The 26,287-nt window shown below is 41.3% G+C and overlaps 1 protein-coding gene and 1 pseudogene across 5 annotated transcripts in view; both read left to right on the top strand.

The window, feature by feature from the left end:
- NVL (nuclear VCP like) overlaps nt 1–25,364 on the top strand; it is a 109,806-nt gene extending 84,442 nt beyond the window's left edge. For 4 of the 5 annotated variants that reach the window (XM_060300885.1, XM_030868398.2, XM_060300995.2 and 1 more), the window contains 2 exons: nt 167–237; nt 12,979–13,284. In XM_060300885.1, coding sequence (XP_060156868.1) covers nt 167–237; nt 12,979–13,023 — 116 coding nt within the window. In that variant the 3' untranslated portion in view covers nt 13,024–13,284. Of the gene's footprint in view, nt 1–166; nt 238–12,978; nt 13,285–16,008 lie in introns of those variants that run through there. The other variant, XR_009564312.1, reaches the window with a different exon arrangement.
- The window catches only part of LOC115859532 (large ribosomal subunit protein P1 pseudogene), a 23,724-nt pseudogene continuing 15,766 nt past the window's right edge, over nt 18,330–26,287 (top strand).

The raw sequence follows: 26,287 nt of genomic DNA, 5'->3' as shown, positions 1-26,287 counted from the left end.
AATATATCTGGCTTGAGTATTGTTCTGAAAAAGAGTAGAACCACTGTCATCATTAATTTCCTCAGTGTTCCCCTTGAATGCTTAGAAGTCTCTCAAGAGAAATTAAGTTGTAAATCACAATTAGCATACTGTACCAGATATGTATATTTATGCATTTGCTCCACAGGTGAACTCAAGGTTAGTCAGAAGCACTTTGAAGAAGCTTTCAAGAAAGTAAAGTCATCTGTATCAAAAGAGGTAAGCAGTGCTCTTTTTTTTTAACATCTTTATTGGGGTATAATTGCTTTACAATGGTGTGTTAGTTTCTGCTTTATAACAAAGTGAATCAGTTATACATATACATATGCTCCCATATCTCTTCCCTCTTGCGTCTCCCTCCCTCCCATCCTCCCTATCCCACCCCTCTAGGTGGTCACAGACCACCTAGCTGATCTCCCTGTGCTATGCAGCTGCTTCCCACTAGCTATCTACCTTACGTTTGGTAGTGTATATATGTCCATGCCCCTCTCTTGCTTTGTCACAGCTCACCCTTCCCCCTCCCCATATCCTCAAGTCCATTCTCTAGTAGGTCTGTGTCTTTATTCCTGTCTTACCCCTAGGTTCTTCATGACATTTTTTTTCTTAAATTCCATATATATGTGTTAGCATACGGTATTTGTCTTTCTCTTTCTGACTTACTTCACTCTGTATGACAGACTCTAGGTCTATCCACCTCATTACAAATAGCTCAATTTCGTTTCTTTTTATGGCTGAGTAATATTCCATTGTATATATGTGCCACATTTCTTTATCCATTCATCCGATGATGGACACTTAGGTTGTTTCCATCTCCGGGCTATTGTAAATAGAGCTGCAATGAACATTTTGGTACATGACTCTTTTTGAATTATGGTTTTCTCAGGGTATATGCCCAGTAGTGGGATTGCTGGGTCGTATGGTAAGTCTATTTGTAGTTTTTTAAGGAACCTCCATACTGTTCTCCATAGTGGCTGTATCAATTCACATTCCCTCCAGCAGTGCAAGAGGGTTCCCTTTTCTCCACACCCTCTCCAGCATTTATTGTTTCTAGATTTTTTGATGATGGCCATTCTGACTGGTATGAGATGATATCTTATTGTAGTTTTGATTTGCATTTCTTTAATGATGTTGAGCATTCTTTCATGTGTTTGTTGGCACTCTGTATATCTTCTTTGGAGAAATGTCTTTTTAGGTCTTCTGCCCATTTTTGGATTGGGTTGTAAGCAGTGCTCTTAAAGGTATAAGAGAAAAGCGCCTAGAATTGAGTGTAGTAGGTATGTGAACTCATGAAAACGAGCAAAACAGTTGCCTTTGTGAGAGTGTTCTTGAGAGACTGTAATGTTGAATGTTTTTAGAGACTAAACACAAAGAGAAAATGACCTCTTGTGTCTGTTTCCACAAGCTCAGAATTTTTAATCAGTCTCATTCAAGTATTATTGGACCTGCTTCATTTCACCCTTTTAAACAAATAATTTCTTATCTTCTTCAACCTAAGCTGCCCAGACTAAGCACTATGGACTTACCCCTAGTTTCAGGAGACTAAAATACCTTCACCATAAGGTCAGAGAAGGGTTAAAAATCACTGTGACTTGTCCTTACAAAAACTACCGGACTTTCCCATATTTATTTCTTACTGTGTTGAGGTATTCTGTTTGTAATAAGTTAAATATTTGCTATTAAGGGAAGTCAGGTTACTATGACACTTACAAAGAGAGCAACAAAATATCCAACCCTAAGAGATGCATAAATTGAAAACTGTTGTGATAAGTTTTGTTCACTTGGATATCTTGTGTTTCTGAACTCCTAGAATGTGCCTTAGCCACGAGATCCTGTTTATTGACTATACTAAAAGTTCCTTTAAGTCGTTTGCCATTTATTACTCCAGGCTCAGTGTTTATGATTACTCATTGAAAACACTTAAGTCCAAGTTCAAACACTTACTGGGTTGACCAAAAAAGTTCGTTCAGGTTTTTCCATAACATCTTACAGAAAAACCCGAAAGAACTTTTTTGACCAACCCAATATATGCGATGGGTTGCTTTGTTCCAGTGCCTCCGGTTTTGGTGTAAATGCTCTAAGTTAGTTGACCATCTTATCACTTTTAACTAAAATAATCAGTTAAGGGGTTTGGGCTGGTGGTGGTATCTTTTAGGCCTATGACTTACTTCTTTTTCTGCTAGAGTAAAGTCAAGTCTGCTGAACTTGGACTGGTTCTTCTACCATATTTGGAGAAACGAAAGTCTGCTTTGACCTCTCAGGCATTTTTGTATACTAGAGGAAATGTTTTTATTTTACTGAATATCTTTGAATAAGATAATCTTATTAATTAAAATCAGAAACAGTTTTACAGTTAATCTTACTGGAAGTTTTCATTCTGATCAACAAGAGAGTACTGATATGTGTCCTCCCAAAGATTTAGTTATTAAAAAAAAATCTTTTTAATTGAAATTGTTTCTTATCTACAGCCAAGTTTTGAGGCTTTTCAGGAATTAGGACATACTGACATAGCTCTGCATTTGGCACTCTCATGCTGTAACCTTTTTTTAATTGAAATTTAATTTACCTATGTAATGCACAAGTACAGTTCTGTAAGTTTTGGCAAATGTAACCAGCACTACAATCAATATAGAGGACATTTTAATCACTTCAGAAAGTCCCTTGTGTTCTTTTGTAGTTGTCAGTCCCTTTCTAAACGCTGCTCTAGGTAACCCCTGATCTGACATCTGTCATCATGCTCAAACTTTGCCTGTTTTAGAACTTTATGTAAATGCAGTCATACATGCAGTCATACAATATACACTCATTTGTCTGGCTTCTTTTGCTCAGTTTATTGTTTTAGAGACTCATCCACTTCACTCAGTTTTTCACTAGCTTGATGTATCCTCTTGCTGAGTAGTTTCCCATTATATGAATATACCACAATTTGCTTATCCTTTCCCCTGTTGGTGGACACTTCAGTTGTTTCCAGTTTTTGGCTTTTATGGATAATGGTGCTCTGAATGTGTGTGGGTTTTTTTTGGGGGGGTGGGGGAACATGTGTTTTTATTTCTCTTGAGTAAATAACCAAGAGAGGGGACTTCCTTGGTGGTCCAGTGGCTAAGACCATGCTGCCAACGCAGGGGGCCCCAGTTCGATCCCTGGTCAGGGAACTAGATCCCACATGCTGCAACTAAAAAATTTACCACAACTAAAAAATCCCAGATGCCGCAACTAAGTCCCAATGCAGCCAAATAAATAAATAAATACACATTAAAGGAAAAAAATGACCAGGAGAGGAATTGGTGGGTCTTATGGTGAATTTATGTTTAACTTTATAGAGAACTGCCAGCCTTCTTTCCAAAGTGGCTGTAATACCGTTTTACATTTTATGAGAGTTCTAGTTGGCTCACAGTCTCACCAACACTTAAATATTTTCAGTCTTTTAATTTTAGCCATTCTACTGGATGTGGAATAGTATCCTTGTGTGGTCTAAATGTGTGTTTCCCTAATGACTAAAATGTTGAGCATTGTTTCATATGCTTATTGGTCATTTGGATATCTTATTTTGTGTCCTCATCTTTTGCTCTTAAAAAATTGAGTTGTTTCCTTATTATTCAGTTGTACAAATTCTTAGTTCATCTTAGATAGAAGCCTTTTATCAGATATGCATATTGAGGATATTTTCTCCTAACCTGTTGTTGACCTTTTTATTTTCTAAAGGCATCTATTGAAGAGCAGAAGTTTTTAATTTAGATGAAGTTCAATTTATCTTTTTTTTTATAATTTGTCTGCTTCTGTCATAAGAAATCTTGACTATCCTAAGTTTGCAAAAATGTTCTCCTTTGCTTTTTTTCTAGTAGTTTAATAGTTTCTGCTTTATGACAAAGTGAATCAGCTATACATTTACATATATCCCCATATCTCCTCCCTCTTGCATTTCCCTCCCACCCTCTCTATCCCACTGTATCAATTTATATTGATACAGTGGATGTATCAATTTACATTCCCCCCAACAGTTCAAGAGTGTTCCCTTTTCTTCACACCCTCTCCAGCATTTATTGTTTCTAGATTTTTTGTTGATGACCATTCTGACCGGTGTGAGATGATATCTCATTGTAGTTTTGATTTGCATTTCTCTAATGATTAATGATGTTGAGCATTCTTTCATGTGTTTGTTGGCAGTCTGTATATCTTATTTGGAGAAATGTCTTTTTAGGTCTTCTGCCCATTTTTGGATTGCGTTGTTTGTTTTTTTGTTATTGAGCTGCATGAGCTGCTTGTAAATTTTGGAGATTAATCCTTTGTCAGTTGCTTCATTTACAAATATTTTCTCCCATTCTGAGGGTTGTCTTTTTGTCTTGTTTATGGTTTCCTTTGCTGTGTGAAAGCTTTGAAATTTCATTAGGTCCCATTTGTTTATTTTTGTTTTTCTTTCCATTTCTCTAGGAGGTGGGTCAAAAAGGATCTTGCTGTGATTTATGTCATAGAGTGTTCTGCCTATGTTTTCCTCTAAGAGTTTGATAGTTTCTGGCCTTACATTTAGGTCTTTAATCCATTTTGAGTTTATTTTTGTGTATGGTGTTAGGGAGTGTTCTAATTTCATATTTTTACATGCAGCTGTCCAGTTTTCCCAGCACCACTTCTTGAAGACGCTGTCTTTTCTCCACTGTATATTCTTGCCTCCTTTATCAAAGATAAGGTGACCACATGTGTGTGGGTTTACCTCTGGGATTTCTATCCTGTTATATTGATCAATATTTCGGTTTTTGTGCCAGTACCATACTGTCTTGATTACTGTAGCTTTGTAGTATAGTCTGAAGGCAGGGAGCCTGATTCCTCCAGCTCCATTTTTCGTTCTCAGGATTGCTTTGGCTATTGGGGGTCTTTTGTGTTTCCATACAAATTGTGAAATTTTTTGTTCTAGTTCTGTGAAAAATGCCAGTGGTAGTTTGATAGGGATTGCATTGAATCTGTAGATTGCTTTGGGTAGTAGAGTCATTTTCACAATGTTGATTCTTCCAATCCAAGAACATGGTATATCTGTCCATCTGTTTGTATCATCTTTAATTTCTTTCATCAGTGTCTTATAGTTTTCTGCAAACAGGTCTTTTGTCTCCTTAGGTAGGTTTATTCCTAGATACTTTATTCTTTTTGTTGCAGTGGTAAATGGGAGTGTTTTCTTAATTTCAGTTTCAGACTTTTCATCATTAGTGTATAGTAATGCCAGAGATTTCTGTGCATTAATTTTGTATCCTGCTACTTTACCAAATTCATTGATTAGCTCTAGCAGTTTTCTGGTAACATCTTTACGATTCTCTATGGATAGTATCATGCCATCTGCAAACAGTGACAGCTTTACTTCTTCTTTTCCAGTTTGGATTCCTTTTATTTCTTTTTCTTCCCTTTGCTGTGGCTAAAACTTCCAAAGCTATGTTGAATAATAGTGGTGAGAGTGGGCAACCTTGTCTTGTTCCTGATCTTTGTGGAAATGGTTTCAGTTTTTCACCATTGAGAATGATGTTAGCTGTGGGTTTGTCATATATGGCCTTTATTATGTTGAGGAAAGTTCCCTCTATGCCTACTTTCTGCAGGGTTTTATCATAAATGGGCGTTGAATTTTGTTAAAAGCTTTCTCTGCATCTATTGAGATGATCATATGGTTTTTCTCCTTCAGTTTGTTAATATGGTGTATCACGTTGATTGGTTTGCATGTATTGAAGAATCCTTGCATTCCTGGAATAAACCCTACCTGATCATGGTGTATGATCCTTTTAATGTGCTGTTGGATTCTGTTTGCTAGTATTTTGTTGAGGATTTTTGCATCTGTGTTCATTAGTGATATTGAGGATTTTTGCATCTGTGTTCATTAGTGATATTGGCCTGTAGTTTTCTTTTTTGTGACGTCCTTGTCTGATTTTGGTATCAGGGTGATGGTGGCCTCGTAGAATGAGTTTGGGAGTGTTGCTCCCTCTGCTGTATTTTGGAAGAGTTTGAGAAGGTAAGGTGTTAGCTCTTCTCTAAATGTTTGATATAATTTGCCTGTGAAGCTATCTGTCCTGGGCTTTTGTTTGTTAGAAGATTTTTAATCACAGTTTCAATTTCAGTGCTTGTGATTGGTCTGTTCATATTTTCTGTTTCTTCTTGGTTCAGTCTTGGCAGGTTGTGCATTTCTAAGAATTTGTCCATTTCTTCCAGGTTGTCCATTTTATTGGCATAGAGTTGCTTGTAGTAATCTCCCATGATCCTTTGTATTTCTGCAGTGTCAGTTGTTACTTCTCCTTTTTCATTTGTAGTTCTATTGATTTGAGTCTTCTCCCTTTTTTTTCTTTTTTTTTTTTTTTTTTTTTTGTTGGTACGCGGGCCTCTCACCGTTGTGGCCTCTCCCGTTGCGGAGCACAGGCTGCGGACGCGCAGGCTCAGCGGCCATGGCTCACGGGCCCAGCCACTCCGCGGCATGTGGGATCTTCCCGGACCGGGGCACGAACCCGTGTCCCCTGCATCGGCAGGCGGACTCTCAACCACTGCGCCACCAGGGAAGCCCTCCCTTTTTTTTTTTCTTGATGAGTCTGGCTAATGGTTTATCAATTTTGTTTATCTTCTCAAAGAACCACGTTTTAGTTTTATTGATCTTTGTTATCGTTTCCTTCATTTCTTTTTCATTTATTTCTGATCTGATGTTTATGATTTCTTTCCTTCTGCTAACTTTGGGGTTTTGTTGTTCTTCTTTCTCTAATTTGCTTGCTGTAATTTTGAAAAGCTTCTGTGTTCAATGTTCAAGTAATTTTATTACAGATGGCTACAAACATATCATGCAAAGTTTGAAAATTGTTTGGCCTGTCCTTAAATTTGGCCACGTTTTCATCCTTGCAGGTATAATAATTAAAGATTAAATCTTTATTTTACCACCTTTGCTTACTCTTTGCAGGTAAATTTGAAACCAGTGTTACGTTATGTTTATTGGGGCCTCAGTCCTTTCTTGTTCTGGTTCTAGTCCTTCACAGTTCAAAGCTGTACCAAAGAACTTCTTCCTTCCTTAAATTTTTTTTTTAATTGAAGTATAGTTGATTAACAATGTTGTGTTAGTTTCTGGTGTTCAGCAAAGTGATGCAGATATATATATATGTATATGATATGTATGTATATATATTCTTTTTCATTTTCTTTTCCATTATGGTTTATTATGAGATACTAAATATAGTTCCCTGTGCTACACAGTAGGACCTTGTTGTTTATTTTATATACAGTAGTTTGTATCTGCAATCCCAAACTCCTAATTTATCCTTCCCCTTTATAGCCCCTTTGGTAGCCATAAGTTTGTTTTCTATGTCTGTGAGTGTTTCTGTTTTGTAAATAAGTTCATTTGTATCATATTTTAGAGTCTGTATATAAGTAATATCATATGGTATTTGTCTTTATCTGACTTACTTCACTTAGTACGATAATCTCTAGGTGTGTCCATGTTGCTTCAAATGGCATTATTTCATTCTTTTTATGGCTGAGTAGTGTTCCATTGTATATATATACTACATCTTCTTTATCCATTCATCTGTTGATGGACATTTAGGTTGCATCCATGTCTTGATTGTTGTAAATAGTGCTGCTGTGAACATTGGGGTACATATATCTTTTCGAACTAGAGTTTTTTTCTGGATATATGCCCAGGGGTGGGATTGCTGGATTCTATGCCAGCTCTATTTTTAGAGGAACTTCTTCCTTCTAATTTAGGAGAATTCAGTTGAAATTAGAGGAGTTGTATGGTCAAATAAAATCCATTTCAAAAATCAGACCAAAAGAAAAACATATCAAACCAAAAGAAAGGTGTGGCATTTGTTGAGATGTTTTTCTGAATGTAAGGTTGAGCAGCTCATTTATCAGCCACCCCTTTCTACTTTTAATATTAGGGCTCTTTTAGTTGTAAATGACAGAAACCCAACTCAAACTAATGTAAGTGGGAAAAAAGAGGAACTTATTGGTCCACATAACAAGGAAGTTGAGAGTACTGCTGGCTTCAGGCATGTGAGATCCATAAACCTCATTGCTTCATCTCATGGGGGTAGATGGCTGCCTGCAGGCCCAGACACACAGGGGGTTTATTAATCCCCAGAGCAAGAGAATTCCCTGATAGCTCTGGCAGGAGAGTTTCAGGGAGCCTGTGATTAGTCCAGCTCAGGTTAGAGCCCATGACAAAACCAATCACTATGACTCACTAGGAAATTAGATACTCTGGCCAGGCAGATCCTAAAGGGCATAGTTTTGTAAAGGTCATGACTTCAAGCCCTAGAATGAAAAGCTGTAGATAAGACACTGGCATCAAGTTAATTGACTTGTTAGCGGCAGGGTAGTCTTTTCACACTAAAAGAGAATCACTAGATTTTGTTAAATGTAAAAGGAACACTTACTACATTTTAACATTTCAGACATACTTACAGAGATAGCAGTTGCTTTGAAGTGAGTTAACATTAAATAAATGATCAGGAGATGTCAAAAAAGGAAAAAGAAAACTGAAAGAAGAAGGGTGTGCACATTCTCTCCCAAAGTCCGCAGAGCTGGTCTTTACAGTTCTGAAATATTCATCATGCTCTCCTGCCAGGTAAATCATTCCTACTAGCTGGTGCCTTCTTCCTTGAAGCAGTTGGCTCCCAGGTGCCACATGGTTGTTAATTTGAGGTTGGGCAACAACGGCATGTGAAGTGAATTCCGTGTCCAGCAATTGGCTGACATGATAGTAGGGTGTAGTTTAGAGGCCAAATGCAGCAACGTGTCACCTGACCCAGTAAATCCTTGGTAACCAGTTGAGGGTGGAAGGTGAACACATGAGCAAATATTCCTTCTCTGAGTCTCTACCCGTATTCCTCATTCATTCCCACTTCATTGGTACCAAACTTTTAGGCTCCATCTGAAGGTACCTGCCCTGTCCTAGTTTCTGGTGAGAGGCCATGTCCTATTGTGGTCCTAAGAAGACTTAATAGACTGGTAATTTGTTATGACAGATATCCCAACAAAGAAGATTGAACTCTTTTTGCCAGTTGCTTCTCAGTCACTGTTAATTCTCTCCCCTCAATTAAGTCAAATTCTCTTGTCCAACATGTGTCACTTCATAGACCTATGAAGCATAACTTATTTTGCTGGTTTGGTTTTTTCAGTAATAACTGCTCACCAGAGACCTGAGGCTAGGTTAACTATTAATAAATGTTGAGACCTTGAGATTATTTTCCCAGCTATTATCTCAAATTATAGCCTTTTCACTCTGCCTACTATTGCATTGTTCAGATGTCAGGAAGGAAACCTCACTCAAACATAAATTATAATTTTTTTTTCCTCCTCTACTAAAGCCACACCATAGAAACTCTCCTGTTTTATTAACTCATTGTTTTAGTGTTTTCCACACCCACTGGCTGGAACACATTGATTCTCTTCTTCACACTCAGGGTTATATGGTTCATCCATTTGCTTGATCAAGCCTGTCACATTGACATTTATGAGAGAAAAACTTCCCAAGTATAGTGCCTCTTGCCTCTAGCTGTGTATTGAGTTGCCTAAGATCCCATCCATCCATAAATATCACATACCTACTGTACATATGCCAGCCTCTGTGCTAGACTCACAAGATATATTTAAAATCACATAAGATGTGGATTAGGAACCATTTTGAGCCATTAAGAGTTGTATGGTAAGCACTACCATAGATGTGTACATAGAATACATATTAACCTGCTCACTCAATTCTGTTAATGTTAGAAAATTGTTTGCAAGCAGCTTTTGCTTCAGAGGTATCAACTACAGTATGACAAAGGCCATATGACTGATTTTATTAAAAAACTGGACCTATAATTCCACACAAGGTAGAATTTTTTTTATCCTCTTAGGAACATCCCTTGGAAGGCTACATGTATGCCCTAGTGATGCTACTTGATTCTAATATATTCTCTTTAATATTTTTGGTGATCATAAATCTTTAAGTATTTGATCTCTGGAAACTACACTAGTGAATAAGAAGATATTCTCTTTTGGAGGTAGGCATGGTATGAATTTTGAGTAAACGATAAATGAGACAGATGACCAAGCTGATTATTACTTTGTTTGATCTTTTAAAAAAATAAGGCACAACATTAAGGTAAAGAGACTACTTTCCTTGTTTGGCATATTAACTGGCCCTTATGAAATTATTACTTATGAAACTAACAGTGGTGGCTTGTGGGAAAAGAAACTGAGTAACTGGAGGACAGAGGTGTGAAAGTTGACCTTCCATCCTGTTTGAATTTTGAACCATGTGAATGTATTACCTATCTTTAAAAATTAAATACTTAAAAAATAATAATTTAAAAGATCTGTAAGGCCAAAATAGTAATGATAGTTATCTTTGGAAATTAAGGATTAATTTCTTTTTTTTTTGCTTATCTGTATTTTCTTTACATTTCTACAAAAATATTGTTTTATAACTTAAAATGTTATTTTATTATTAAAAAGGAATTGCTTTAATCTGGCTATAAGCAAAGCATGCTTAAAATGTCTTTACATATATTATTTAGCAGTGGTGTTGAAATACAGAGGCCTTTTTATCCTATTTCAGAGTTAATTCAGCATTTCACTAATACCTATTTTCTGTTCACCTTTGACACGGTTTGAGAGGTACTTGAGGGGAGTCGGTCCAGTGGTTAGGACTTGGTGCTTTCACTGCCGAGGGCCTGGGTTCGATTGCTGGTCAGGGAACATTACATTTATCATGCACTTTATTGTAATATATAATGAAATAATTATACAACTCACCATAATGCTGACAGGAGGCAGAGCTCAGGCAGTAATGCGAGCGATGGGGAGCGGCTGCAAACACAGATGAAGCTTTGCTCGCTCACCTGCCACTCACCTCCTGCTGTGTGGCCCAGTTCCTAACAGGCCACGGACCAGTACCAGGGGTTGGGGACTCCTGTTCTATGGGATTTGACAAATACGTAATGACATAAATCTACCACCATAGTGTCTTACAGTATAGTTTCACTGCTCTGTGCTCAACACTCCCTCCCCCAACCCCTGATATTTTTACTGTCTCTATAGCTTTGCCTTTTCCAGAATGTCCTACAGTTGGAATCATACATTAGTGTTTTCAGGTTGACTTCTTTCACAGTGATATGCATTTAAGGTTCCTCTCTGTCCTTCATGGCTTGATAGTCCACTTCTTTCTAGCACTAAATGTTCCATTGTCTGGATGTGCCATAATTTATCCATTCACATACTGAAGGCCATCTTGGTTGCTTTCAGGTTTTGGCAATTATGAATAGAGCTGCTGTAAACATTTGTATGCATGTTTTTGTGTGGACATACATTTTCAACTCAGTTGGTTAAATACCATGGAGCATGATTGCTGGATTTTCTAGTAAGAGCATGTTTAGTTTGGTAAGAAACTGCCAAACTGTCTTCCAGAATGGCTGCACCATTTTGCATTCCCACCAGCAATAGATGAGAATTCTTGTTGCTCCACAGCCTCACCAAAAAAAAAAAAAAGAAAGTTAGTGTGACCACAGTGAGAATCCACTACACATCTACCAGAATGACTAAAATTTAAGGGACTGACAACAGGACTTCCCTGGTGGTTCAGTGGTTAAGAATCCTCCTGCCAATGAAGGGGGCATGGGTTCGAGCCCTGGTCCAGTAAGATCCCAAATGCCACAGAGCAACTAAGCCCGTGTGCCACAACTACTGAAGCCCACGTGCCTAGAGCCCGTGCTCCACAACAAAAGAAGCCACTGCAATGAGAAGCCCGCGCACCGCAACAAAAAGTAGCCCCCACTCGCCGCAACTAGAGAAAGCCCGCGCACAGCAACAAAGACCCAACGCAGCCAAACATATATACATAGATAAATAAAAGACTGACAGCACCAAATGGTGGCAGGGATGTGAAGCAACTAGAACTTTCATACATTGTTACTGAAAATGTAGAATGATACCACCAACTGGAAAATGCTGTGGCAGTTTACAAATGTTAATGTAGTATAAGATGCCTCTGCTTCTGCCTCCCATTTTCATCTGGACCCAGTACAGTTTAGAGTTTTGCTTTCTTCATTAAATAGATATAGACATAAGAATCTTTTAATCTGATTTTTACAGCAAACTTTAGTCAACAATTATAAGAGTCATAGGCATTCCCTGTAAAAAGGAGTCTATATGGACTTTAGATCAGGGAGGTAAGGCCACCTCTCTTTGTTTGCTCCAGTTGCTATAACAAAGTACCACCAACTGGGTGGCTTAAACCACAGAAATTTATTTTCTCACAGATCTGGAAATTAGAAGTCCAAGATCAAGGTACTGGCAGGGTTGGTTTCTTCTGGGCCCTGTTTGGAGATGACGGTCTTCTCCCTGTGTCTTTACATGGTCTTCTCTCTGTGCGTGTCTGTGTCTTAATCATCTCTTCTTTTTTTTTTTTTTAATTAATTAATTTATTTATTTTTGGCTGTGTTGGGTCTTCGTTGCTGCGTGTGGGCTTTCTCTAGTTGTGGCGAGCGGGGGCTGTTCTTCATTGCCGCCCGCGACTTCTCATTGTGGTGGCTTCTCGTTGCAGAGCATGGGCTCTAGGCACGCAGCCTTCAGTAGTTGTGGCATGCAGGCTCATAGTTGTGGCTCGTGGGCTCTAGAGCACAGGCTCAGTAGTTGTGGCGCACGGGCTTAGTTGCTCCGCGGCATGTGGGATCTTCCTGGACCAGGGCTCAAACCCATGTCCCCTGTATTGGCAGGAGGATTCTTAACCACTGCACCACCAGGGAAGTCCTTAATCATCTGTTCTTATAAAGACACCAAGTTGTATTGGATGTAGTAGAGCCCACCCTAATGACTTCATTTTAACTTAATCACCACTTTTAAGACCCTGTCTCCAAATCCAGTCACACTCTGAGGTACTGGGGGTGAGGACTTCAACATCTGAATTTTGGGGAACACAGGTAAACCCATGTCAGACAGTGACCAGCTCTATATTCTGTCCTCTCCTCTCAGGATCAAGCAATGTATGAAGCTCTGCAGTGGTCCCTCAGCCGGTGACTTCTCAAGCAGCAGGCCTTCAGGGAGTCCAGGGCATCGAGCTGCCAAAGATACCCACGTGCTCTGAGCTGTCCACTTTCAACTTGACACAGATGTGGTCTCACGTAAGCATTTTATGCTCAAATTAATGAGGCCAAGTCAGAGCTAAAGATTCTTCCCATCTGGCCAACCTTGTACGGAAACACCCTATACCTCCTGTTTAAGAAAAAGAAAATAATTTTTAACTGTCAAAATAAAATAAGATACATTTTTTAAATAGAATGTTTATTTTGAAACAACCTTGACTCTACTACAGGAAAGTTGCAGTCACAATAGAAAGAACTCCCCCTCCCCCCAAACTGTCTGAGAGTATTGGCCAACCTGATGCCCCATCACCCCCAAATACTTTAATGTACACTTCCTACACACCAGGTTTCCCTGCATAACCAGCCATCAACATCAGGACATCAGCTGTGATACTTTGCTACCATGTAATCCTCAGGCTCCATTCAGGTTTCTCCAGTTGTCCCAATAATGTCCTTTATAACAAAGGGATCTAGTTTAGAATTAGCTATTGCAACCGGTTGCTGTTTCTCTTTAGTTTCCTTAAAGTCTGGAACAGCTCCTGTCTTGACTTTTGACACTCTTGAAGGTTATAGGCCAGTTACTTTGTAAAATGCCCTCAATCTGGATTTGTCTGATGTTTCCTCGTGATTAGACACAGGTTGTGCATCTTTGGCAGGAATATCATGAGGTGATGCTCTTCTCACTGGTCGTGTCAGGTGATGTGCAGTTTTGATTTGCCCCAATACTGGTGATGTTCACTTTGGTCACTTAATTAAGGTGGTTCTGCCAAGCTTCTTACACTGTGAAGTTACTCTTTTCCTTTGTAATTCATACGTGTGTTGTGTGGAGGTACTTGGAAACTATGTAAATATCCCATTCCTCATCAAACTCAGGTATTACTACTTCTGCAGTGTGTTTTCCATTACTCTCATTATATGATGTTCAGATTGTCTGAGATTCAGCCAGTTGGGAGCCCCTTCACACTGTCCTCTGTGCATCTTTCACAGGTCTCTAGCTGATACTTTTGGGAGGGTTTAATTTGTGTCATGTTTCATCTCATCCCTCATTTACAGTGCTGCTCACGGTGTATTCTTAGGTTGTATAGACGGCCTTGGTTACCTCCTTTTTTCCTTCCAAAATTTCTACTCCACCTCAGTCTATAAAAATGTTTATGCTACTTTTAAGAATGTAATTGATAAGATGGAAAAAATATTAATAGATCAAAGCAAGTCAGGTAAGTAAGACACAGTCCTTTTTTTCAAGGAGTTCACAGATGGATACAGACATCTAAACAGAATATCACAATGCCCAAGGAAGGGGCATGGAAAGGAGGGTGCTGTAGGACCCCAGAGGAAGGAAGACCAAAAGAAAAAGCAAATCAGGATCATGTCCTAGGCAGAGATGATTAGGAATGAAAGTTAAATTAGAAGGTGGGCCAGAAGGTCTTAAACAGTTATGAAATTTGAGGAGTAGATTTGATTGTGCGTGATATCAGCCAGATCAAAAGAGAAACACGCGGAGTTCCCTGGTGGCCTCGTGGTTAGGATTCTGGGCTTTCACTGCCATGGCTCGGGTTCAATCCCTGGTTAGGGACGTGAGATCCCTCAAGCCACATGGTCAAAAAAGAGAGACACAGTCTGGTATATCATATATGTAGGTTATGAGGGATTTTCTTGACGATTGAATTTTCTTGACAATTTCTAGACAATTAGGTCTACCTACCGAACTTTCTGGTAGTTTAGCTTAGCCTAAACATAAAATGTCGACCGCATCAGAGATCAGATGGGCTGCATGTCCATCAGCTTTGCAAATCAGCTGCTGCGTAGGTTGGACAGCGGCAGTTATTGGGCAGAAAGCTAACCAACTAATGTCACAGTGGATATTGCCAGCCCTTCTCCATAAGGAAGGAAAGATAACATGTTCTAAGTACCATCTGTGTGCTAGACACTGTCATACTCCCCATACAATGGGGATCGGATGGCATCCCCATTAAAAAGAATAAGGTTCAGGGCCTCCCTGGTGGCGCAGTGGTTGAGAGTCCGCCTGCCGATGCAGGGGACATGGGTTCGTGCCCCGGTCCGGGAAGATCCCACATGCTATGGAGTGGCTGGGCCCGTGAGCCATGGCCGCTGAGCCTGCGCGTCCGGAGCCTGTGCTCTGCAATGGGAGAGGCCACAACAGTGAGAGGCCCACGTACCAAAAAAAAAAAAAAAAAAAAAGAATAAGGTTCAGAGCTTGTTCAAAGTCACCTGTGTGTATACATGCATAAGAAGAGTCAGAATTCTGGTCTACAGCGGTCCAGCTTTTCTTTCTTTTGTGAACAACGTCCAGTCCTCTGTTGAGAAACATCTGGAATTGTATCCTCTGTAGCATCGTGAAAGATTAGGCAGTTTCATTAAATGCTTTGTGCTGAGCACTGATAACATAATGGTCAACAAACTCAGAACTTACTGCCTAATTTGGCCTAGTTTGTTGCCTAGTTTCCGCCTAATTTGTTAGCAGAAATAGCTGATTGTCCCATACTATCCGTTCATCCCTTCTTCCTTTGAGTAGGAGAGTGATTAAGTTCTGGCTAGTGTGATATGAACTCAGGTGATGAGTGCAGCTTCTGGCCACATCCTTACAAAGAAGCAGCAGCTTGGAGACTTGGCGGTCCAGTGGTTAGGACTCCGCATTTCCATTGCAGGGGGCGTGGGTTCAATCCCCGGTCGCAGAACTAAGATACTGTGTGCCGCCCAGCGAGGGCCACGACCCCCGCCCCCCCCCCCCAAAAAAAGAAGCGGCTTGGACTGCGAACCCATTATTAACTGGGGGCAGCCTGCCTCGAACTCATGCATCTTAGCCCATAGGCAGACTCTGGGAATGTCCTCAGAAACCACAACTGGTTTAAAAAAGAGGAAAACTCTGCTTGCTCTCTTAATTCCACTTTTCCTTTTCCAGGGCTAGAATGTGATGAAGTGATGATGAACCAGCTGTGACCATATAAATGGAGACATTCTAGGGGGTGACAGAGCAATAAGACATAAAAAGCCAAGGTCCCTGGACACTTGTGGAGCAGTTTTCTCACTGCTCAGACACAGTTGGCCTAGACTTTTATATGTGACCTTTATCGTGCTTAAGCAATTATATTTTGATCTCTGTTAAAGCAGCCAAATTAATGTCCTAATTAATACAGTGAAACAAGTAAAGAGGCAGTTGCAAAACAGCCTGAGAATGACTGTGAAGGGATAAGAATAGATGCCATTCATTAGGAGGAGCACAGAGGAAGGGCAGTGGCGTCCAGGGAGAGTTCTCCGGAGAAAATGATGCCTCAGCTGAGTCCTGAAGGCTGAGAGGGAAATGCAGGAAGGGAATACATGATCTAACTGACAATAGAGACCTGCAGAGGGGAGAGGGGCTGGTGTCTGAGAAACTAAAGACAGGTGCGCTCTAACATTCATCCACAGGATATTGCTGAAAACACATCAAAGTTGTGTTTATAGGAGCATCTTATTTCCAAAAGCTAAAATAGTTAGAAAGCACCTAGTTACATGTTAGGCACAATCTTTAGTCATTGTTAATATCTCTCACTGTTGAAGTTCTCACTACCTGAACTCAGGAACTGAATGGATTTGGATACATTTTTGCACTGCCCATGTTCCAGAGCTGAGAGGCCAGATAGATTTGGGATAAAATGGAATCCCACATCATTCAGAGGCTACCCTTAACTCCATTGCTTTAGGTCCATGAGACCTATGCTTATCACTGGCATCAGCATTTTTAATTTTCAACTTATTTTTACAAAATAAGGACAAACAAAAATATTCAGTTAAATGTGCAGGCATTATAGTTGTCTGACTTGGGGTGTCCTGCTAAGTTTCGTGAGGAAGGGATCCTGTCAGTCTTGTCTCCTTAGCATCCAGCCCAGTGCCTGGATCACAGGAAGCATTTAATAAATGTTAAATGAATTACCTTTCTTAGACAACAGGACTGTCAAAATTAGACTGCTGGCTGTGCCCAGCCCCTCCCTCCATGTGAGAACTAAAAATGTTGATTCATTGGGTAATAGAAATCTCACTTTGTCCTATGAGAAAAGATAAAGGGACATGTGAATAGCTTATAACCCAGCAGTTCCACTCTGACATATGTATCCAACAGAAGTGCACACACCAAAATAGCAAAATTCATAATTGACCAAAAATGGAAACAACCTAAATATCCATCAGCCGTAGAATGGATAAACATGGTGTTTTCATGCACTAGAATACTACACAGCAATGATGAACTGTATGCAACAACACAGGTGATTCTCACAGATACTGAGAGGAAGATGCCAGTCTTGAAATCATCTCGTGTGATTCTACTTATTAATGTATAAAATTCAAAAAGGCAACTGATCGATACCATTAGAAGTCAGGTTTATGGTTAGTATTGGAGGGCAGTGCCTGGAAGGAGCACCAAGTGGGCCAGCCTCTGGGATGCTGGCCACGCCCTCCTTGATCTGGTGATGGCTTCATGCATGTGTTTTCTTACTGATGATTCATTGCACCGTGTGCTTATCATAGCTCTTTTCTATAAGTATGTTCACTTCAGTTAAAAAGATTTTTTAGGGCTTCCCTGGTGGCACAGTGGTTAAGAACCTGCCTGCCAACGCAGGGGACACGGGTTTGAGCCCTGGTTTGGGAAGATTCCGCATGCCGCGGAGCAACTAAGCCCGTGAGCCACAACTACTGAGCCCACGCACCATAACTACTGAAGCCCACGTGCCTAGAGCCCGTGCTACGCAACAAGAGAAGCCACCACAACCAGAAGCCTGCGCACCGCAACCACGAGTAGCCCCCGCTCGCCGCAACTAGAGAAAGCCCACACGCAGCAACAAAGACCCAACACAGCCAAAAATAAATAAGTAAAAATAAATAAAATAAATTTATTTTAAAAAAAGGTTTTTTAAAAACTTATGAAAATTTTTTCTGTAATTCATGATTCTTCATCTGATTTTATTTATAATAAACATTTCAAAAATTTAAAACAATAGGAGTATCAATATTGAAAACATGGGTCACTTAAAAGTAAAGAGGTGCATAGAGCCCAGTATACTTGAGGATAAGCCAGCCACTCTTTTCTCTTTCCCCTTAAAACATCAGGCGTTTTGCTCATACTATCCTCCCATCTGGTCAGTGGTGAGAAAATAAAGTTGAAGAGGTGAGTGGGAGTGGAATTTTGTTATTTAAATTAGCCCAACACTAATATTCTCTCTTCCTGGGAGAATATGAGCTTCAAAGATGCCTGCAGCCATCGAGGTTGTCTGGGCCAATGCTGCCTTTGGGAATGTTTCCTTAGATGGCATGTTGCCCATGCAGTCTGGTTCCACTGCCAGGTAGGCCTTGCCCCTGAGAGGGGGAGGGAGGGAGGAACTCACCAAAGTGTGTTCCAAAGAACTTCTTAGGTGTGGAGATAAGCAGTCCATGTTACATCGCAGCCAAGGACGTTCTGTTTTCCAAGACCACAGTAAGTGTCAAGAGGGAGAAACTCGACAGCTCCTTAGCTTCCCTTCCCTCTATCTGAACACCTGCTCTGTCTCCCACAGTCCTCATCACCCAAGCTAGGAAGGTGGAAGGCATCTTCAGTTCTTCTGTTCAGTGATCAGGCATTTATTACTTAGATGTACTTATTCTCACAGACACCTAGCTCAAGCTGTCTTTGTCTTTCATACGTTTACTTTGGCCTCCTATTTAATCTCCTATTCCAATCGCTTACACACTAAAACCGGGGTTGCCTTCAAAAGATACTAATTAATCATGTCACTTCTCAGCTTAGCATCCTCCTGTGGCCTAAACACATTGGTCTAATTATGCATGGGCCTTTGTAATCTGACATCAATCCACCTTTGGCACCTGTCCTGGCCCCCCTCCCCTGACTGGATATATTGGCATTCCAGTGGAACACCATGTTCTTTCACATCTCAGGCCTGGCTCACGGTGTTCCCATTACCCACCTCCTCCCTCCACCCAAACACAAGACCCACTTCTGGGCTTGAAATACCCATGGTGAGAAGCCCTGCCCAATCCCTCACTCCACTTTCTGCTCAGACTGTGCTGACCTGGACTGTGGCCATTAAACACCCTCTACTTAAGTACTAGCTTCTCAATGGCAGAGTCCTTAATTCATTTTTGCATTATAGCACTTGACACATAATAAGAACAAAGTAACTTTTTAATAGCACAATTGAATCACTTTGCCCTATGGCACAAAGCACAGCTAACATAGGGGAGATTTGCTGGAGATTTTATGTTGTTTCTACCCCAGGAATCCGCCAAACTGGAACTTCACGGCTCATGGCTCTCTGAAGAGAAATCAGCAAAGCTTTGGAGGTGGGGCTTCCTCAGGCATTTAGTTATTGCTGATCAGAAGTCCTTTTAGCAATACTTCTCTGTGGCTAAGGAGCCCCTGAATGTGCTCAAGGCATTCAAAAGAAACTGGTTCTAAGAGCTTGGCCCACACAAGCATTCTCTCTCTAAAGCAGAAAGTTTTAAGGAGGAGATAATATATATTTATTACAACCGAAATTCTAATTACCGTCATTGCACAGACAGGAAAACCTCTGCTACTCTGGCTAACTGTGAGTGAGCCTGGTAAATGGACAATGGGTCTTCCTTACAGACTCCAGGAAGTTTTGCTAGCTTGAACTTTCTCAAAACTAATAATGCAGAAAGCTAAATGAGTTTCACGATAACCGAGGCCTTTAGAAGTGGAGATACGGGTGACGGAAATAGATTAGGGAACTGTAGAAGCCCTGTTTTGCAGCGTACGTATAAGGAAGTCTGTTTTTCAAATAAAAAAGCCCTATCTGAAAAGGAGGCAAAAGCAAATTAATTAATTCAACAAATACTTTTTGAGCATCTACTTCATATCTGCTTTTTTCCAACTGCCTCCTTTATTACTCTCAGCTCACTTAGAACTTGGATGTTGAAGCAGCATTCAGATTCTCTGACCGTTTATTGCCAAACTCAGTTTATAGTCCAGCTTAGATTCATTTATTAAAAATGACATTGTTTGTGCCACTTTAATTTTGCACCTTGCACGGCACAGGTTTGGAGCATCTGTGCCTTGACACACAAAATGTCACAGGCTTTGTTATTGCTGGTGGCATGGGATGGGGGAAGAAGAGGAAGGTGGACTTATAAACTGTATACTAATACATTAAAACTCAGACATATAGTATCTTCACTTTGTATTTGAGAAAACAGGCTCAGAGAGGTTGAACAACTTGTCTTGGTCACACAGCTAATAAGTGGCATCTGGAAATTCAAACCCGAGACTGTCTTAACTCTAAAGACTTTGTCCTCCTACATCCTGCTGGCTTTGGGGGCAGGAGATGGACTTCTGTGTCATGTCCCCTGGGGAACTACCAAAATGCCTTCTAAATCATTCACTAGTGTGAGTTGTAATAATAATCATCTTTATTAAATAGTGAATAACATTTTTTTCTTTGAACTCAAGCAACTAGTATCAGAAACCTCTCTACACAGTTGCCGCTCAGTAAACTCTGATGTTCTGACAGACAAGATTTTATTTATTTATTTATTTAATTTTTGATCGCACCACATGGCATGTGGAACTTCCCTGACCAGGGAACGAACCCTTGCCCCCTGCAGTGGAAGTGCAGATTCTTAACCACTGAACCACCAGGGAAAGTCCTGTCCATGTATATTTTAAATAGTGATTTTTAAATGGCTAGGGTGGAGGCAAAGAAATAACTATTGTATTGCCCAGCCTCGGAAGTAAAAGATTTAAGAAAATGGGCAAATGTTTAACTCTAGGAACCTTAGAGTATGCTCACATCCCTCCTTAGTCATAATCAGAAGCCAGTGTTTGCATTGTGCTTTTCAAATGCCTTTGAATCCTAGAGAACAATGGGTATTTCTCCACATCGCAGGGGATCTCAGGTTATCCAGCAACATTAGCATGTGTTTTATCTTGCAAAATATTACCTACAGTTTACATATTCTCCTTCTCAAGACTATTGAATCGTAAGGCTACAAAAGGCCTTTGAATCCTGTGTCAGGATTTCTCAACTCGATGACACAAGAATCAACTGAGGCTCTTAAAAATAGGCTACCTGGCAGTCTCCCAAGTCAATAGAAATGAAAGCAAAAATAAACAAATGGGACCTAATCAAACTTACAAGCTTTTGCACAGCAAAGGAAACCATAAACAAAGTGAAAGACAACCTATGGACTGGGAGAAAATATTTGCAAATGTTGCAACCGACAAGGGTTTAATTCCCAAAATATATGAACAGCTCATACAATTCAGTAACAAAAAAACTCAGATGACCCAATCAAAAAATGTGCAGAAGACCTAAATAGACATTTCTCCAAAGAAGACATACAGATGGCCAATAGGCACATGAAAAGATGCTCATCGCTAATTATTACAGAAATGCAAATCAAAACAATAATGAGGTACCACCTCACACTGCACAGAATGGCCATCATTAAAAAGTCTACAAATAATAAATGCCGGAGAGGCTGTGGAGAAAAGGGACCCGTCTTACACTGTTGGTGGGAATGTAAATTGGGGCAGCCACTATGGAAAACAGTATGGAGGTTCCTTAAAAAACTAAAAATAGAGTTGCCATATGATCCGGCAATCCCAGTCCTGGGCATATTCCCAGAGAAAACTATAATTCAAAATGATACTTGCACCCCTATGTTCATAGCAGCACTATTTACAATAGCCAAAACATGGAAACAACCTAAATGTCCATTGACAGATGAATGGATAAAGAAGATGTGGTACATATATACAATGGAATATTACTCAGCCATAAAAAAGAATGAAATAATGCCATTTGCAGCAACATGGATGGACCTAGAGATTGTCATACTAAGCAAAGAAGGTCAGAAAGAGAAAGACAAAATACCATATGATATCACTTATATGTGGAATCTAAAATACAACCCAAAGGAGCATATCTACGAAAATGAAACAGACTCATAGACATAGAGAACAGACTTGTGGTTGCCAAGGGTGGGGAGAATGGGGAAGGGAAGGATTGGAAGATTGGGATTAACAGATGCAAACTATCATATATAGATGGATAAACAACAAGGTCCTACTGGGTAGCACAGGGAACTATATTCAATATCCTGTGACAAACCATAAGGGAAAAGAATATGAAAATATATATATATATAACTAAATCACTTTGCTGTACAGAGAAATTGACATGACATTGTAATTCAACTTTACTTCAATAAAAATTTTTTTTTTAAATGCTACCTGGGCCTCACTGCAGACCTGTTGAATCAGAGTTCCTGGATGGGGCTTGGGTGATTTTTTTCTTTTATTGAAATATAGTTGACATACAATATTATATTAGTTTTGGGTGTACAACATAGTGCTTTGACATTTATATGCATTATGAATTGACCACCACAATGTCTAGTAAGCATCTGTCACCATACAAAGTTATTATATTATTGACTATATTCCGTGCTGTACTGAGGTAAATTACATGACCAGCTAAAGCTTCAGTCACGTTGAAAAAGAGAGGAAGCAGAAGCGAGATCTGCCAACGCTGGCTTCCTGATGATCTTGACTGAGCAAACGAGGCCGCCCTGGAGATCACGTGCAGTCCAGATGTGCCTGCCACCCTCGTTCTCAAGGTGAAGCCTCTGGAGAGTCGTTAGCCCAGTGACGGCTCTGGTGCCACACTTTCCCCCCTCCTTCCTTTCCTTCCCCTGCAGCCAAGTTCCAAGCAGCTGGCTGTGGGATGAGCTGACACACAACAATGAAAATTTGCCCCGGTGGAACTTCACAGGCTCCTTCTATCCCTGCTGGAGAGCAGTAGAGGCATTTGAGGTCAAGAGGCTGAGCCGGGTAGGGAGCACAGCATGATTAGCAGCAAAGGGGATGAGGGACAAATGCCAGGAACGCTCCTTCCCGCTGCTTAGTGTGTGACAAAGCTGGAAGAAAGGGAAGACTTTGGGATTTACGTGAGGTCTCAAATCTTGAAGGATGCTAAATTTGTTCTCGCTTGGGACCTGTAACAGGTTCAGATGCCAGATGAAAATCAGGTTCATTTCAGGTGAGTCTAAAGATTGATTTTTTTTTAATTGGCATCAGGGCACAATAGATATAGTAGTTTGCAGTCCATAGTCCACTCGTAACTTGAAATTAGAAACTGAAAAGCAGTCATGTAAGTGGGAGGAGAGATTTCATTAATTCATTCAACAAATATTTCTCAACCGGCAACTGAGCAGGTTCAGTGCTAGTTGCGGACAGTACAGCTCAGAGCAAAACTCAAGTCCCTCCCCCAAGGGCGTCTCCCCCTCCCACGGTGGGGGAGGGCATGGGGAGAAGAAAAGGGCAGAGTCAGTAAGTCCAGGTATGTTTATGTTATGCACACACACACCAAATAGAACAAGTGGTAAGTGCTGTGAAAAAAAGGAGGGAAAGGGCTGGCGAGAGCTGTGTGTGGGTCTGTGCGTCGGTGGTTATTTTATGTGGTGGTGGGGGGACAAGGAGTGAAAGAGAGGCAGGTAGCCTTTGGGGGAGAGGGTGCTCTGCCCCACGAGACCACAGAACCTAAATGTCCATCAGTCAAAGGCATCTACACCTAGCTGTGCCACCATCCCTTCATGTGCTACCAGCCTCTTCATCAGATCCATGACACCTGGTCAGCCTCTTCCAGGTTGACCGGCAGACCCTCGGGTACTTTCAAGCCCCATAACAGGCCAGGTTGGTGGTCTGGTCTTGCCTCTGTCCTCCTCACTCTCCAGGGCAGGGCGTCGCGTCGCAGCATTGCTCCTGTCCCAAACTCCATCTGTGACATTGATGACCCCTAACCTCTGCAGAGGAGGGGCTGTGCAGAGCCATCATACCTGCACTCCCGGTGGCCTCACGGGTCATTACCTCGAGGCTGAGGGACAGTGGCTGTGAGCTGCCAGCCTTCCCACATTTTAACTCATTCACTTCTCACTGTAGCCCTGGGAGGGATGTGTGACTTTATCATCAGTTTGCAAATAAAGAAACTTGCCCATGGCTAGAGAGAGGCAGAGTTGGGCAAGTCTTATCCACTGAAAACCCCTTTCTTCAAGGAAACAAAGCACAATTATGGAAAGTTGAAACGTCTAGGGTTTAAATAACGCCCCAAGCGTAGTCACAAGGCCAAAACGGTGACTCAGGAGAGAGGACTTAAGTCCTCTTAAGTGCTGGCCATCGGTTGGCACAGAAAAGGATTAAGTGCGGAGCACTTCGCTATGGGAGAGCCCTTTAATACACGTGTGGATAACTTCGTTCATTTATTTTTCTGTTGCTAAAGGAATCTGTAGAAATTTACAGCAAGGCAGCCGAAAGGTATATGAGTCATCCATAATCTTGCTTTTCAGAGGCTACCACTATTAACAGCTGTCAAACATCTGCCTCTAAGATTTTCTCTCATCCGATGGATTGGGGTGATTTTTGTCCCTGGTCAGATGTTAACATTACTTCCCCATGAAGCAGGCCTTTTCGGGGTCCTGTCCCAGTGACCCACCTTCATTCCTACGAAGAATGACTCCCCAAGGTGAAAGTGAGGCGGGAGATAGATGGGCTCCAGGACTAGACACTTAGAACTGGCCTCCTGTTCACACTTCCTGGGGTGAGAAGATGGGCTCCAGGCCGGACATTCATTACCAGCCCCCTGTTTACATTTCCTGAAGCAAGAGACAAGCGGGCTCCAGGACTACATATTTATGACCAGACTCCTGTCTGTGTTTCCAGATCTGCACCTCAATATAAAAACCAGCAACAGAAATAGGGTAAATAACCAGACATTGGACATTTTTATGGCAGGGATAGAGTGGGACTAATTAAAAGATCAAGAGGTCATACATTTCCCATCCTTGGGGCAAGGGAAACATTGCACGTGCGCAGAAAGACTCCTTGGGGGCAAAAAGGAGAGGGCGCCACTCCACAATATGTGATGCTAAGGCCGTCCCATAGGCCTCTGGGCTATAATCGATCTTGGAAAGAAGTTGCGCATGCATGTTCGAGAGGGTCCTGAGGCAGATCAGGTGTGGAAAAAGAAACCAGATAATTGGCCAAAGGTAAACAAAGACACGGAAGAACTGCCTTATGACTTCAACGCCTCTTTACTGAGCTTCTCATTAGGGAGGATGCCCACACCCTTTCTCTCTGGGTGTGCATCTCTGCCTTGCTTCTGTCTTAAGTAAACAAACTGTTTCTCTGTGTGCTCTCCCACTTGTTGTGCTGTGTCTCTAATAATAAACTTTGTATCTGTTTTTACAGATTTTGCCTCGTGAGAAATGCATTTTTCACTGGGGGCAGGAGCCAGGGGTTATGGTGGCTAGGATTCCTGGTTTTCATCCAGGCTACCCAGGTTCCATTCCTGGGCAGGGAACTAAGATCTCACTTCACGCCACCACTCACTGCTGCCTCTCCGAGATCCAAAGGGCACCCTGGCGACACCTGACTCCAAGGCCCCAGGACCAGAATCCTTTTGCTCTCTTACTGGGAGGCACCATCTCTTAAGAAGCCCCTGCAGAGAAGGGCACCTCATTGCTTTGCAGGCTGGCCCAGGCCTTTCTGAGGCCATTCTGATTGTTGGAAAGCTTTTCTCTCTTAGAGGTAGACTCCAGATGAGGTCTGATCATTAACACAGCACGCTGGATGGGTAACCCAGGTTGCACTAAGTTTCTTTTTTTTGTCTTTTTTTTTTTTTTAATCACCTTCCTTGCAGCCAGTTTTTAAAAATCCAAGATGTTTCTTACATGAACTACTTGATATCATCTTTCTCAGTCAGCTGTGGCTGCCTTAACAAAATAGCACCAACTGGGGGGCTTAAACAATAGACACTTATTTCTCACAGTGCTGGAGGCTGGGAAGCCCAAGACCAAGGTGCCGACAAGGTAGGTTTCATTCTGACACCTCCCCTCTCGGCTTGTAGAGGTCACCACCTCACCATGTGCTCACATGACCTCTTTTGTGTGAGTGGAGAGAGGAAGCTCTGGTGTCTCCCTTCATAAGGGCGCTAATCCCATCATGAAGGCTCCCCACACCCACCTCACAACCTCATCTAAACTTTATACCTCTCGGACTTCCCTGGTGACACAGTGGTTAGGAATCTGCCTGCCAATGCAGGGGACACGGGTTCGAGCCGTGGCCTGGGAAGGTCCCACATGCTGCGGAGCAACTAAGCCCGTGCACCACAGCTACTGAGCCTGCGCTTCTG

Source organism: Globicephala melas, chromosome 1, assembly GCF_963455315.2.
Source record: "Globicephala melas chromosome 1, mGloMel1.2, whole genome shotgun sequence".
NCBI classification, from domain to species: Eukaryota; Metazoa; Chordata; class Mammalia; order Artiodactyla; family Delphinidae; genus Globicephala; species Globicephala melas.
The sequence above is the reverse complement of the archived record's forward strand: the minus strand, read 5'-3'. Positions and strand labels throughout refer to the sequence as shown.